We start from the raw sequence: 14,628 nt of genomic DNA on the forward strand, positions 1-14,628 counted from the left end.
TTATCGAAATGCAAAAGGAAAGCCACTGTCTCGTCATTGTCCAATTCGTAAAAGGAAAGTAACAACACATTAAATAGATTTCCTTTGAACACTTTCGGACCAAACAAGAGATTTCTCCACTTTTTCACTTCTTCTGCTCATTCGGAAACCCTCTTTTTTTTATATTATTATTATTATTATTATTATTATTATTATTATTATTATTATTATTATTATTATTATTATTATTATTATTATTATTATTATTATTATTATTATTATTATTATTATTATTATTATTATTATTATTATTATTATTATTATTATTATTATTATTATTATTATTATTATTATTATCATCATCATCATCATCATCATCATCTCATCATCATTATCAATTTCTTCACACTCCTCTTTCTCCGCACTTATTTAATATAATAAGCACTTTGGTATAATTATATATATATAATCTTCTAATATAAATCTTCCTAATTTTAGGATCACAACCAAAAATCGACACACAAAATGTTAAAAACTATAACGTGCAAATGGGTTCTTTAGTTTGATTACACTTTCTCTTATATGTAGTTGCATGCATGTATCATAGGGAGTAATACACATTATAATGAAAGTACATTTTTTTGTTACAAATCCTACGCATTGAATTCAATTTTGTTTCCTATAAAAAAAAAGATGGGGGAAAAAGTCGCTGTAAAAGACCGGACTATGAGGAGGCTTCGGGAATAGTAGTCTGATCTCATAAATATAAAAACATTTTTTTATTACATATAATGTTTTTTTTTTCTTATGGGTTTGTATGGTTATTTGGATACGAGTGGATGTCAGATTTCTCATCCTAACATGTTTTGCCTCTTCCTCAGCTATCCCAAATCTGTAGGCCCCTCCTTACGCAACACATATTTACTTTGCCCCTCCCACACATATATATATACTCACCATATACATGTGTATATATGTGTGTGTATATAAGTGTTTGTGTCAGCATATGTATGTATGTATGTATGTATGTATGTATGTATGTATGTATGTATGTATGTATGTATGTATGTATGTATGTATGTATGTATGTATGTATGTATGTATGTATGTATTCGAGGGATAGGTCTGATCGACCGATGAAGAGTGAGAGCGAAATGGTATTAGTCGGTCCTAAAAAAACTTTCATTAATAAAGTCATAAATACCTTTTAATATTTCATTAAAAATGAGTTTCACCTGCAAATTTTTTCCTATGTTACAAAAGTATGTTCGTATAGGTTTTTAACGTAAGTACGTATATATAAACACACATATGCATGTGTATATGTCAAGAATGTGAATGTAATCAATGATGGGTCAATTTTTCTACCACCTTTTCCGTTTTCTTTTACATTGTTTTTTGTTTTCTTTTAATCATGGGAACTCAAATCCACTAATCAATGTGTCCGTTATTACATAAGATCGTGACATATCAAAGCGGAGCCCTAATTTATGTTATGTTGGCTCTTTATGGTATAACATAACCACATTGGACCGTACCCTCGGTCGGTGGGACACAATATCGGTACTTAGACCAAAAACCGAAACCATATAAAGAATTGCAACTAGTGACCCAAATCTTGTCGAGTTATGATTGAATAAGCATCGTCACATTGCAACGATCGACAACGCAAACGGCACGAGTCGGTCGCTGCCTGAATTCGCACACACGTGTTAGCGGAAAATTCTATAATTTTTTTTTATCAAATTATTTAAAAAAAACGACTGCGGCCGTAATTACACTCGTGTTTTAATAACGGTGATTTTTTGTTGTTGAAATTCACGCGTACTTTTATTACATCGTCACTAAATATAATTTTCCTTCTATATATATATATATATATAACGGCTTGTAATGTTGCGATATGTCATCGTAATTTTTTTTAAGTGAGTGGGGCGGCTTCAAGATAAAAGTGTGGCGAAATGGACGTAACTACACCATCTAATTTACGTAATTTTATAATCTAATTTGCATTGTTAGTTATACTAATTTCAGATTATAATGTAAATACTTAAATAAGTGCCTAATAATGGTTAGAGATGGACAAAAGCCGAACCAAAAGTACTGATGTACTAAGAGATACAAGACAGTTGGCATCAAAGAGTAGGGTGAATTTGGTTATTTTCGTATATTTTCATATTCATGAACTAATTGGACTTTACAATTTTTCGTGGTCCTATAGCGCATAATTTCAATCATGTTACCCATTCCTTCCTTGTCTCTTTATCAAATAGAAATAAACAAGCTGATTTAGTAGCGAGTTTTTAATGGAAGATCTTTTTTTGGGCAGCATAATGTAAAGCTAAAATTACTATACTTAGTTATATAATTTTAAAAAAACTGTAACCGAAACTTTTCGTTGATACGCAAATTATTTTTATTGAATGTATATATGCGTGTGCGGATATATATATATATATATATATATATATATATATATGCAGTTGGTAGTTGGGGAGCTTTAATAAGAATGATATGTAAGGAGGTAGGGAGAAATACGAAAGGGGAAACCCTAGCATGATTGAAGATCGCATGCGCAAATTGCTTAAGGCAATACACAAATCATTGTAACATATGAAAAAAAAAAACTATACAATGTGTGTGATATCTCTTGTATGTTGTACGTTTACATTGCTTTTGGATTGAGAATAATGACCTAATAGACTTTTCATCATCGCGCCATGGTATAATATGTGTGTATATATATATATATATATATAATTTGTTCTTAGATTGTAAGTGAGCTTCCATACAAGATCAAGATTATTATATGTAACGGACAAACTAGGTTATGCTTCGCAAGAACCGGAATCTAGGGTTAACAAAGGTGTAAGCTTTTATAAGATCTACCGCAATTCTTACACACTCTGTCCCCTTGCTCGAAATTAATTCCATACATACATACATGAAATCATTGTTTTAGATTGCTTCTTTTTCTGATAACATATATATATAATTTTATTGTGTTAGGGTTTTATATATACGTATATATTAGCTATAAATAATTAAACGAATACTTGAAAGAAGAAGATAATATTTTGTCGGTGAAAAAAAAATCGATATTTTCAACATACGTCTTCTGATGATACACGTCTTCTCTCTCGTTAACATTATCTTGATTTACTTTTTAATCAAAGACAAAGCTCAAAGACATCATGGGTAACGCCCAAATTTTGATGGAGATGTCCCCACCTTGTTCAATTAATGAGTGATGCTTAGGTTTAATCACATCAAAACACCCCTTATAACACTATAGCTGGAAATCGACAACCGGAGAACATGCGATGCATATAAAATTTAAAAAATTATAATAATTTATTTGGTTTGAGAATGGACGTCGATCGATTGCTAGAAGCGTTTTCGCTCTATAATGTGTGCATTCTTATCGGTTTTGGATTTCGTAATCGCAAATCACGGCCGTTCATCGGAATCCATGACCAGAAGATTAGAAAAGTTGTGTTATTTAGGAGAGAGACAAGGAAACGATGGAAAATTCTTCTGTATTGCCTATTTTGGTGTATGTGGTTTTGTGAAATAGAGAGAGAGAGAGAGAGAGAGAGAGAGAGAGAGAGGGAGAGAGAGGAGAGAGAGAGAGAGAGAGAGAGAGAGAGAGAGAGGAGAGAGGGAGAGAGAGATTGGACTTGACGTCGAAATATTATGAGCAGCACAACTTGCGACATGCGCTGAGCATCTAAGAACGGCTAATGCTTATATAAAGTAAAGAAAATCCTAACCATGGTGGAATCCACCTTTTGTTTTCCTCCATAACCAAAGAGTCTTAAAGTGTTTCTCTCTCTAGGAAAAAAAACCCTAAAATATTTTGAGGATGCGGATTAGAGTTTACTCACTCACGTACAAAAGGGTTTCTATTGTCGATTCTGATTATATGTTTTTTTTTTTGTGGAATCGATTATACGATCCATGATATATATGTAACAAATAATTTTGTACAGTTAAAGAGTTTAGTGACATATATATTAGTAATATTCGTTTGAGAGGTTATCTGTTTCTCTGTAATTTCTGAACTACCATAAATAATTTTAGTCCGCACCAATCTTAGGACATATAGATGATTCGAACTCTAAATATTTCATGAGAATCGGTAATATTTATTTATATAAAAAATTTAACGACATAATGTCGAAAAGAACAAAAACATATATTGTGCATATTTGGTTGGCTATTTTCTAACACATGCAACGCATGAGATCATGAACAGAGCCTGGTGCGGTGCCATTTACGACCTGTCACGAATTGTAGAGTCAATAAGCATAGAAATTAATGTCTAGGGATTATTAAAAGTAAAAATCTCATCAATTACATTCCATAAAAAAAAAATGAAATTTGCAACAACAAAAAAAAATACATCGAAATCAGCGTAATAATTGCAAAGTTTTGGATTTTATGGATATATATAAACTCTTGTACATGATCATTTCTGGTGACATTTTCTTTTTAACGGAACGTGAATATATTTCCACAATAATAAAATAATATATCTAAACTTTTGTAGATTATCATTTCCAATAACATTTTCTTTGTAACGGAACGTCCAATAGGCATTAAATTAATCTTCCATAGTCTTTCTGCAAGCAAATCAATTGGGATTTGATATATGGTATATCGATAGCGTTAAACATATATAATATATACTTAGAAGTATATGATTTTCGAAGAGGAAATAATACATATAAATTCTTCGGAATGTTTTCTCCGAAAATTTCTCTGTATCTTTAGCCCAAAGACACACCAACCTAAACCCTAATTAATCATGTGATCATGATTTTTTTTCACTTTAAAAAATGGGACTTATATACGTACACTCTCACACACATATATATGCACGTACACATGTGTGTGAGAGTATATATTACTATATATGTATCTCCGAAGCTGCCTTAAGAACAATATTAGAGGCCAAATATCTTCATCTCTCTCTCTCTCCATCTCAAAAGCATAAAAAAATAAGATCAAACCCACAAACCATGAATGAAAATAATAATAATATCAACCCATCTCTCTTCCACAACTACACTTGGAACATCAACGACGACACCAAGAATAATCATAATAACGACAACGATCTAATCGGCATGGCCATGGAAGATCATCATCACGCGACCGACCTCCATCATCAACATGATCTTCATCGCCATATCACGTCTAGCACTTGGCCTTCTTCTTCTTCCTCTTCCTCTCTCCCTCCTTTCCAATATCATCTCTCCTCTCCAGCTCCGGCAACGCCCTTTTTCTCCGGCGAACAGGAAGAGGATAAAGACGAGGAAGAGCCCGAGGAGGAGCTCGGGGCGATGAAGGAGATGATGTACAAGATCGCGGCCATGCAACCAGTCGACATCGATCCTGCCACCGTCAAGAAGCCCAAGCGCCGGAACGTACGGATCTCCGACGATCCTCAGAGCGTAGCGGCTCGTCACCGGCGCGAGAGGATCAGCGAGAGGATACGAATCCTGCAGAGGCTCGTCCCCGGAGGAACCAAGATGGACACTGCCTCCATGCTCGACGAAGCCATCCGCTACGTCAAGTTCTTGAAACGACAGATCAAGATCCTCCACAACAACTCCGGCAACCCTCCTCCTCCGCCACCGCCTCCTCCATCCGCCGCCGCCGCGTCCATGTTCTCTCCGGCGGACTTCGCCGGCGGAGGAAGCTTGCTCTGATATCTCGATTAAGAGGTCATTATTCTTCCATACATGTGTGAGTGTATGCTACTTGGATGAATAAAATTAAGTGGCTTGATTAGTGGGGAAATGGCGCAATTATGGAAAAGTGTTTATATATATTCATATATATTATAAAAAACGTGTATAAGGGTTTGTTTGTTAGGATATGGTTGACCGGAAGGGCGTGGAATAATCACAACGGTTAGATTGAGTTAAGCAGCACCGCATATTTAATGTTATTTATTTGTAATATTGTATGTATTGTTCGTATATAATATGATCTTCTGTTATGTTTGGTTGTGTGCAAGTTTGGCCGGGCATTTTCCGGGAATAAAAACTATGACGCAATGAGGGAAACCCTATTTGAGCAGCGCTATCATTATTGTGGACTCTTTTGTCCGTCTATACATACATACATACATACATACGCGTCTATACGTATCACCTTCTATGTTCATATATATATTGTTTTTTTTTTTATAGGAATACAACACAGCAAATCACGTCATACGTACATATATATGGCACACATTTCATCTCTTACAATATATACATACATACATATATCTGTGTAGGATGAAAAATGTGTATAATTAGTGTCAATGGGTTTTCATATTCAAAGTATGATTGTTTGTCACACAATTGAAATATATAGACACATGGGAAATTAGGGCAGCAGAAATGCCATACTTTATAAAACGTACTTGTGGTTCGTTTGCTTCGATAGAATTAATGGGATGGAATTAAACACTTTGTATCACTTTTTACCTTCCCCATAAAATCAACCTTTGACATTAAACATTATAAAAAAAAAACCCCTCCTTTTTTTTTTCTCTCCACACTTTTGTACTGGTCGGAACCCAACCCACAGAACCAACCATATGCTCTTTATCTTAGATGTTAACTTTCTTTTTTTGACTTTGTGTTTGAGGTCATGGAAACAACATATCATATGTCCAATTCCCATCACTAATCGGTTTATTTTTGAATTAATTCATCTTTATGGGAGAGATTAGTCATACAGTTGGCCCCTTGAACGGTTATTATTATAATTATTATCGTCAATACCAATCAAAACAAACAATATACGGTAATGTTGGTACCTTTGGTAAATTAGGCTCCGGTTTTCTGATTGGATTAACCAAGTTTTCACAAGAAAATCTCTCCGGGTAAGGTGGGCAGAGGAAGCCGTATTGGAACATAGAAAAGCATACCCAAAAATCACAAGTGAGATCAAATAGCCTAAAATTCATACTTGAGACTGAAACTTGTCATCATGGGTCTACAGCCATTGGTGTGATTCGCTTCCTCGCCGGTTTTTCTGGGGCTGTTGTGGTAATTTTGCTCGGTAATGGCTGTTTCTCCGGTTCTGGTTGTTCCTTGCCATCGTCTGACCTTGCTTCTTCCTTTCTCTCCGGTTCTGATTGGTTCTTATTGTCATCATCTGCTCCGGCTTCAGTCATCAGATCATCGGGTTTCTCGATAACCGACCTTCTCTCTTCACATTCCTCGGGTTTCTTTCCTTCTGAGATTTGAATTGATGGGTTAATAGAGCTTGTAAGAAAAATAGGAAGACAGGGAGGGTAAAAAAGACAGACCTGAAGAGGAGAATGGCTCTCCAAGTTCATTTTCTTCGAACTCAACTATTGTGCAGTAGCCATCTTGTGAGGACAATGACAGATATGAGGCATTAGGTGACCTATTTAAACAAATGAAGGTTATTAACCATTCAGAATTATGGACATGTATATGGAGAAAGTATTATAACATGAGGACATAATGTGGATATTACCATGACATATCTGTTATTGCAGCATAATGCAGACCTGCTAAAACTGCTATCGGAGCAACACTCTCTGTGTCATATATGTAAACCGAATTCAGACTCCCAATGGCAAACACAAGTCGATAGGGAAGCTTGAAGAAACCTGCGGGCAAGAAAGTTTTCGACCACCAGAAACCGATTAAGCAAAGATAGAATTCACAAGATACCTCAAAAGCTTTAACTTTCTTTCTTAAAGTAATCAAAATGTTAGTTACCAGAGTTTGAACCCCGGAGTTTGAATGCCACAGGGCAGAAACGAACCGCTACAACAGGCTTGCTAGCACCTGGAAGCTGTAATGCAGGTCTGTTTGCAGGAAAAAAAAACAAATAAATTGAGCGCATAAGAGATCTTTCAATGCCTTAACCATGAAACTTCATCGTCTCATACTTTTCAGCTCAGCCAATCAAGAGGTTGCTGGTTAAGCTTAAAGAAGGGCCTAAAAGTCTACAATTTGCCACAGAAGCCTTTTCATTGCCAGATAAGAGACGTTAAAGCGACTATCCTACCTTGAAAGGTCCTTCCTTGAGAAGACATACGTGGTGTTTACGGCATCACATGCAGGTGAAAGTTTGAAAGAACCTGCAAATGTGACATGGCAATGGCAAGTGGTATTAATTCAAATAACTTTGACAACTAAAGATAACTGTTAGAAAGGTAATTCAGTTGTTATACAATTGGCTTTAGACAGAAGGTGTGACTATCTACAAGGGTTATATCCAGCTTCTTACCTGCTGGAATGAGTAAAAATGACCCATCTGGCGACCATGATAATCTTCGGAAGAAAGAAGGTAATGTCTCATCATGAAAGAGATGGCTTTTGATTGTCTGCATCTCATCCGATTGCTAAGTCAGGCACAATGTGGCAAGTGGATTCACAATAAATCATAAAGATAAGTTCCTCTCTAACCTTAGTGTCACCTCCCTGTTGTTGATCTGCTTTTGCAATTACATGTTGACAAACATAATTCATCTTTTCACCACTTTTACTCTTTGTTTGAGGCTTATTCACATAAATGCGGCAAGTTCGGTCTGAACTCAGAGAAGCTACATATTTTGCCAAGGGATCCCAGGCAACGCCCTGAACATAATGGCAGTGGCTATCCAGTATCTGATGGACGGAACCTTAAAAAGACGTGAAAACATTAAGCAGCAGAGAATCTACAAACAAAATGAAAAGAAATTATCTGTGATCTACTTTCTTACCTTTGTTCACATCCCATATAATACAAGAGTTATCCACTGATCCAGAAATCAAGAAAGCATCATCTGGAGACCACTGAAGATCGAGCACATCCTTCCGATGAAATCTAGCAGAAAAAACAAAAGGCGTAAAGAGATGTTTGTAGCCTTAGCTTACGTTTATGCTTCACACAAGACGGCTGTTTCGAGACAGAGAAGGAATCTGCTTAATAAGCTTTATTTGACAATGTCTTTAGACTTCTTGCACCAATGTCATATTCTTTCCAACATATTACAAGCCGACAGAAGATGAATCGTTCTCACATCTTAGTAGTGCATTATTAACCTTATCTTCAAATGCCTAGAAATGAGGTTAGCATAGGATTTCAGCTAGGATTCTTCATGGAGAAACCTCTACCAACCACAAATTCAACAAGTTTGGAAATGTGGTAATCGTATATCTAAGAACTCACGATAAAGACTTGTGCACTTTCCAGGTCTGGCTGGTTTCACTATGATGTAGCTTCCATAGGATAAGCTCGCCTCCTGCACTAGAACGCCAAAAACTGAGTGAGTGGCTCCATTGCCCATTTAGAACGTGCAAAACAACCTTTTATCCTGAAGAAACCTAGCCATCAGATATGTTTCCGGTCATACCATCTGCTCCTGAGGCAAGTAATTCCCCTGCATGATATATAGAAAGGAATCATACAAGAAGGCACATATGATCACACAATCCTACAGCTCGATAAAATCTGACATGAAAATGAAATGCAGTTATGAACAAAATACAAAAATTTAGTTGTAGTTGCTTTAGAATTTCTGAGAAACATAACAAATACTAACCGGATCGTGAGAAACGAAGCGTATTCACAGCGCATCCATGGTAAGAAAGGCTGCTTTGATATGATACACTGGGGACCTTTTTCTCGGCTTGACCCGAGTTTATTAACCAAAGCTGAAATATTTCAATTGCTAAACAGATTAAATCATTTTGGGCTTATAGTTGGGGAACTTGGTTGAACCCCGAATTCGAATTCCTAAAAAATAAGTAAATACCGAGATGGCAACACCCTACAAACAGAAAAAACGAAGCCAATTCCTGAAATTCTCTACTATTCGAATGATTCACTGTCTAAGAAGACGGTTTTGGACAAAATCAAGCATCGTATTCGTAAATCTCAAACAACCAAGATTTCCCAAATTCAAAATTCACCGCGAATTAGCAAAAAAAACTGTCAAAATTGAGCAGAAAACAGTAAAACGTTGAAGATTAACACACAAGGAACTAGCTACAGATATTCGGTACCTTAATGTCGAAATCGGCTCCGCCCGTGGCGAGTAACCCGGAAACCGGGTGAAAATCTAGGGTTAGCACCGGCTTCCCATCATGCCAATTTATCTGCAATGTTCCTGCCTTCATCGTATCTCTCCTGCGCAGCAATCAGGTTTTCTCAGAAAAATAACGAAATATTTCTAGGGTTTTGGTTTATTCGACCTTCGAAGAAGAATAAGCGAAGAGGAGTATGACTGTCGCTGTGGCGCGTACTCGGCACATTTTGGCGCGAAACACAGGTTTCCATGTCCAATGACCGTTTTGTCCATCAATCGATCGGTTGAATCTTGACCGTCCATCTCTTGGGTTAACAATAGAAGATTGCCGTAGATTTATTTGATTAGACATTTTTTTTTTTTGATAACCGGGTAATCCTAGATCCAAAGGACCCAGACTAATCCCGACCCACACGCACAACCGGCACCACACGTGTGGGATGTGAAGCACCTGAAGGTGGCCGGAGGGGAAATCTCTATACCCTGGGTGTTGAACCCACGACCTCTTGTTCAGGAAGTGGACTCTCAAACCAACAGAGTTTGGGGGAGATCCCCTATTTGATTAGACATTTCCCCATTGCAAGATTTTTCTTTATGTTCCTTTGATATTTTTTTATTTGGTGCAACATCATTATTTGATGTTCTGAATTTAAGCTTTAGATTCCCCAAAAAAAAAGGCACGATAACTTCAGAAATTGTCGGTTGCATAATTCGAATATGACTCGACTGTATAATATAATTTTACTAGTGATATTTTATTCTCGAATAAAAATTCTTGGACCTACGAGCACTAACCTAAAGATTTCCACAAGAATAATAGATATTAATATGGAAACAACAGTAGCATAAAAAAGGATTAAAAGTTATATATATTTATATATATATGTTCGTGCGTATACACACATAAGCCGCATTTGATTTGCTTCGTATAACCTATGATTGTAATATCCAATTTTCTTTAGTTTTTCGTACGTTGCGCAAATCACGTATGAACACAATTTAGGTTTAAATATATAATGATTTTCTCCCGATCACCTGAAATATTATATTATTTTTTCTGTGCATTTACCCTATAATGACAATTAACTTTATGTTTGGTGCAGTTGTTGGTTGATTGATTGATTGAGATATTTATAGCATGTCCGAACCATAAGACAGCCAGTAAAAACATTATCTAGTGAGGTCGGAAACAGTAAAACTGGTCTCTGAGGATGGCGATTTCGGATTTTAATTCCAAAATCAAATTCATAAAATTATGATTAAATTATAAAATAAAAACCTTATTGGAACTAATTAAACTTATAATGAAACTAAAAACATAAAGCTTACAAGTTATATAAAGGAGGAAAATCATTCACCAAGACTATCAATAATGCCCGACGCAACGACACAAATGCGTTTCAGATCCTCCTCTCTCCGGCGAATAGCCGCCGGATAAACCAGGCCCTTGCTACGCCGGAAAATATTCCGGCAGCTGTTAGGATACTCCGCCGCAGCCGTGACGTGAATGTAAGCGTAGTCATAATCCTCATCGACCAAATCCTGAACACAGAGCCGGAGAGAATCGGCGGCGAGTGAGTACTTGTCTCCACATTCTTTGACGGCCTTCTTCAAAACGGTGTCGTTCACAGAGCGGTAGAGTTGGCCGGAGAGATACGCGGCGGTGGCGTTGGCGGTGGCTGTGGCGTTTCCGGCGATGATTCCGGCGAGGCCCTTCGCGTCGGCAGTTGAGCTTCTTGGATCGGATTTGAGAGCAGAGACGCAGAGGTCGAAGTACTTTGTGTTCTAGCAGGTTGTCTTAATGGTGTTCATGTCGGATTTGACTAGGGTTATGGTTGACGATGACCATGATAATGCAAGAACAAAGAGGAAGACGATTAGTTTAGACATTTTTTTTTGAGAAAAAAAAGGGTTCTAGATTCAATTGTTTAATTTGGATCCGAGGGCAAAGTGTATAGTCTTGTGTATATGTATATATATAATACACAAATGGTGAATGAAAAATATTGGTGGGAACATATTTTGCCTTAAATAATACTTATAACACAATATATGCAATGAATACGACCGTTTTTACTAGATAGGGAGATAGAAACATTGCCCATTACCATTCCCGCCTTAAAAATCATCACGTACACACCCATGTAATGTGAAACGTTTTTTTTTCATTAATCATCATAGAATATGAATATCGAAGAAATTATAATTATTATTTTGAACTTGGTACGTAGTCAAGTCGTTTTTTGTATATAAATAAAACTACGTAATAATTGAAGGCCAAAAGAGGAAGATAGGGTTTGACGAAATAGAGTGTGAATGTAGGGGAAGAATTCAAAGACATAATGGAGAGTGACGACGATGTCTTTGGTTTGGAAGTTAGTGAGTTCCGTTTTGGATTTTGGTGATAATGTGAAAGTAACCAAATTATAGAGACTCTAATCTAATTAGAGGGTTCCCCTCTTTAAGTTGGCTCTGTTCCCCACATGTCACGGGTTTTGGCTATTTAGCCTATTTTCTTCTCCTCCATGCACGCACACGCACTAGCCTAGATTTATGTTCTCATTCTACCAAAATTTAATTATTTAGGTGTCAGTTATGTTATTTTTAGATTTACATTGTTTTACAAAAGTGACAATGTAAATCTATCGAGTTGACAAAATTATTCACAAAGTTCTAGATTCGATTTTACTAGGGAGAGATATAATTTCTGGAGCAAAATGGTCTATATACAAAGGCTGATCCCAGTCTAGGATGGATGTAGTCGGTTCGAAGGTCCGGAGAACCATGTTGGTTATAATATATATATATATTTTCACCCAAAAAAGAAGAAAAAAATATATTATTTGGGTTTTTATAAGAGAGAAATTATTTGGGCCAATAATATGATCACTAGGCCCAATAAGGCAAAAATTCTACGGTCTTAACATCTAAAACGCGAATCGGATGAGAGACAAAACCCATAACAAAAGGATGGGATCCTCAGCGATCCCAGAGACGAACGGCACCGCCTCTCCGCCATCGAATCGGAAATCTCCGGCGACCAATGGCGGCGACGTACCTCCACTGTCTCTCTCGTCTGCTGCCTCCGATCAAATGATCACGGAATCGGATGCGCTGAAGAAGAGGAAAGCGGGAGTGCTTCCGCTCGAGGTGGGTACTCGCGTCATGTGTCGGTGGAGAGACTCCAAGTACCATCCCGTGAAGGTTATCGAGCGCCGGAAGCTTCATCACGGTGGCCAGAATGATTACGAGTATTACGTTCATTACACAGAGTGTATGTGGTTTCGTCCTCTCTAACGATCTGATTTAGGGTTTGGGGGCTGGATCGCAAAATTTCGTTTTCTTAGCTTGGTTTTGACTGTCTTTCTACGTGTCTCTAACCTTTGATTGTGTGGACGAAGACAATTGATTGAAATTGTAGGAAATGATTTGCAGTTTAATTCAAAATTTTGCCAATTTTAGATATTGGATAATGTTAATAAGAAAGGTTGGAGGGAGAGTGTTTGATTTTCGTAGTTATGTTGAAACTTGCAGTTAATAGGAGGCTGGATGAATGGGTGAAGCTGGAACAATTAGACCTTGATTCAGTTGAGTGCGCCGTAGATGAAAAAGTGGAAGACAAGGTAGTCATTCATTTCGTATCCTAACTCCCTGTACAGTTGTGATCTTACAACATGTTATGATGTTATCCTGTTCCTGTGCATTTATCTTTGTCTGATTTCCGAACTCTGACTCTTTGTTTTAATCATCCTCGCTAACACTGTCTGCTGGTTTCAGGTCACGAGCTTGAAGATGACACGCCACCAGAAACGAAAAATTGATGAAACACATGTGGAGGTATGTATGTTAGTAAGTGATTTGCTGGTTGTACAAGTTTCATTGTTAAAAATAACTTTAGCATCTCGTATGCCATCTTACTCATGTTGATATGATTGTGATATGTTGAAGATGCCTCCAGTAATTGTATGCCTGGCAAAGCAATTGTTTTCGGGTTCTTGATATTCTTCTCGGAGGTCAGTCATGTTAACGCAAACCTTCTACTAAAGCGGTACTTAGTATTTTCCGGTGTTTATTTAGGGTCATGAGGAGCTAGATGCTGCTAGTCTGCGTGAACATGAAGAGTTCACAAAAGTGAAAAACATAGCAACTATTGAGCTTGGGAAATACGAGATTGAGACATGGTACTTCTCCCCATTTCCACCAGAATACAACGACTGTGTGAAGCTCTTTTTTTGTGAGTTTTGTTTGAATTTTATGAAGCGCAAGGAGCAGCTTCAAAGACATATGGTGAGCAACTTGGTCGTTTTTAGCTTTGATCATTTTATGATCTTTTGATTTTGAGGTATAACATCAATTTGAGTTTCAGGTTATCAGATTCATTCGCATACTCTATTCGTTCATGCTAATTTGACCCGCTTTCATATCTTTGTCGAATTCATTCCAGAAGCATTTCATTCTGTTTTTACTTGTTTAATCTATTTGTTTTTCTTTGCAGAGGAAGTGTGACCTTAAGCATCCCCCTGGTGATGAAATCTACCGAAGTGGTACTTTGTCAATGTTTGAGGTACTCTTCCGATTCCTTTGTTTTGTAT

General features: G+C 36.8%; 4 protein-coding genes across 5 annotated transcripts in view; 2 read left to right on the plus strand and 2 right to left on the minus strand.

The window, feature by feature from the left end:
- Positions 1 to 4,919: 4,919 nt before the first annotated feature.
- LOC104799493 (transcription factor HEC3) lies at positions 4,920 to 6,059 on the plus strand. The gene has a single exon (XM_010522057.2). It carries the CDS (start codon positions 5,004 to 5,006, stop codon positions 5,694 to 5,696), a length of 693 nt encoding a protein of 230 aa, XP_010520359.1. The 5' UTR covers positions 4,920 to 5,003; the 3' UTR covers positions 5,697 to 6,059.
- Positions 6,060 to 6,785: 726 nt separating this feature from the next.
- On the minus strand, positions 6,786 to 10,223 carry LOC104799501 (chromatin assembly factor 1 subunit FAS2). Of its 2 annotated transcripts, none has more exons than XM_010522069.2 (12): positions 10,014 to 10,223; positions 9,551 to 9,662; positions 9,362 to 9,388; positions 9,178 to 9,250; positions 8,729 to 8,832; positions 8,433 to 8,647; positions 8,254 to 8,350; positions 8,032 to 8,104; positions 7,740 to 7,828; positions 7,492 to 7,627; positions 7,298 to 7,398; positions 6,786 to 7,224 (listed from the first exon to the last, which is right to left on the minus strand). In XM_010522069.2, exons 1-12 carry the CDS (start codon positions 10,125 to 10,127, stop codon positions 6,974 to 6,976), a joined length of 1,392 nt encoding a protein of 463 aa, XP_010520371.1. In that variant the 5' UTR covers positions 10,128 to 10,223; the 3' UTR covers positions 6,786 to 6,973. The 2 variants fall into 2 exon arrangements, with proteins under 2 accessions (XP_010520371.1, XP_010520378.1); XM_010522076.1 differs by having other exon boundaries at positions 9,178 to 9,255; positions 10,014 to 10,106.
- A 1,017-nt stretch (positions 10,224 to 11,240) lies between these two features.
- Positions 11,241 to 12,180, minus strand: LOC104799518 (cell wall / vacuolar inhibitor of fructosidase 2). Its single transcript, XM_010522086.2, has 2 exons — positions 12,145 to 12,180; positions 11,241 to 11,821 (listed from the first exon to the last, which is right to left on the minus strand). The coding sequence occupies exons 1-2, from the start codon at positions 12,178 to 12,180 to the stop codon at positions 11,387 to 11,389; spliced, it is 471 nt and encodes a 156-aa protein (XP_010520388.2). The 3' UTR covers positions 11,241 to 11,386.
- Positions 12,181 to 12,982: 802 nt separating this feature from the next.
- The window catches only part of LOC104799527 (histone acetyltransferase of the MYST family 2), a 3,727-nt gene continuing 2,081 nt past the window's right edge, over positions 12,983 to 14,628 (plus strand). Inside the window, exons 1-5 of the mRNA XM_010522099.1 lie at positions 12,983 to 13,310; positions 13,571 to 13,659; positions 13,814 to 13,873; positions 14,114 to 14,323; positions 14,532 to 14,600. Of these exons, the coding sequence (XP_010520401.1) occupies positions 13,007 to 13,310; positions 13,571 to 13,659; positions 13,814 to 13,873; positions 14,114 to 14,323; positions 14,532 to 14,600 (732 nt within the window). The 5' untranslated portion in view covers positions 12,983 to 13,006. The remainder of the gene's footprint in view (positions 13,311 to 13,570; positions 13,660 to 13,813; positions 13,874 to 14,113; positions 14,324 to 14,531; positions 14,601 to 14,628) is intronic.

The sequence above is a fragment of the Tarenaya hassleriana genome, unplaced genomic scaffold, assembly GCF_000463585.1.
Source record: "Tarenaya hassleriana unplaced genomic scaffold, ASM46358v1 Cleome10, whole genome shotgun sequence".
NCBI lineage: Eukaryota > Viridiplantae > Streptophyta > Magnoliopsida > Brassicales > Cleomaceae > Tarenaya > Tarenaya hassleriana.

Excerpts from the sequence above, each read along its gene's own strand:
- LOC104799501 (XM_010522069.2), bottom strand. The coding sequence starts at position 10,127 with ATGAAGGCAGGAACATTGCAGATAAATTGGCATGATGGGAAGCCGGTG. Across the intron at positions 9,663-10,013 it reads GAGCCGATTTCGACATTAAG|CTTTGGTTAATAAACTCGGG; the intron begins GTACCGAATATC and ends GAAATATTTCAG. Across the intron at positions 9,251-9,361 it reads ACTTGCCTCAGGAGCAGATG|GAGGCGAGCTTATCCTATGG; the intron begins GTATGACCGGAA and ends GTTCTAGTGCAG.
- LOC104799518 (XM_010522086.2), bottom strand. The coding sequence starts at position 12,180 with ATGGGTGTGTACGTGATGATTTTTAAGGCGGGAATG. Across the intron at positions 11,822-12,144 it reads TGATTTTTAAGGCGGGAATG|AACACAAAGTACTTCGACCT; the intron begins GTAATGGGCAAT and ends ACAACCTGCTAG.
- LOC104799493 (XM_010522057.2), top strand. The coding sequence starts at position 5,004 with ATGAATGAAAATAATAATAATATCAACCCATCTCTCTTCCACAACTAC.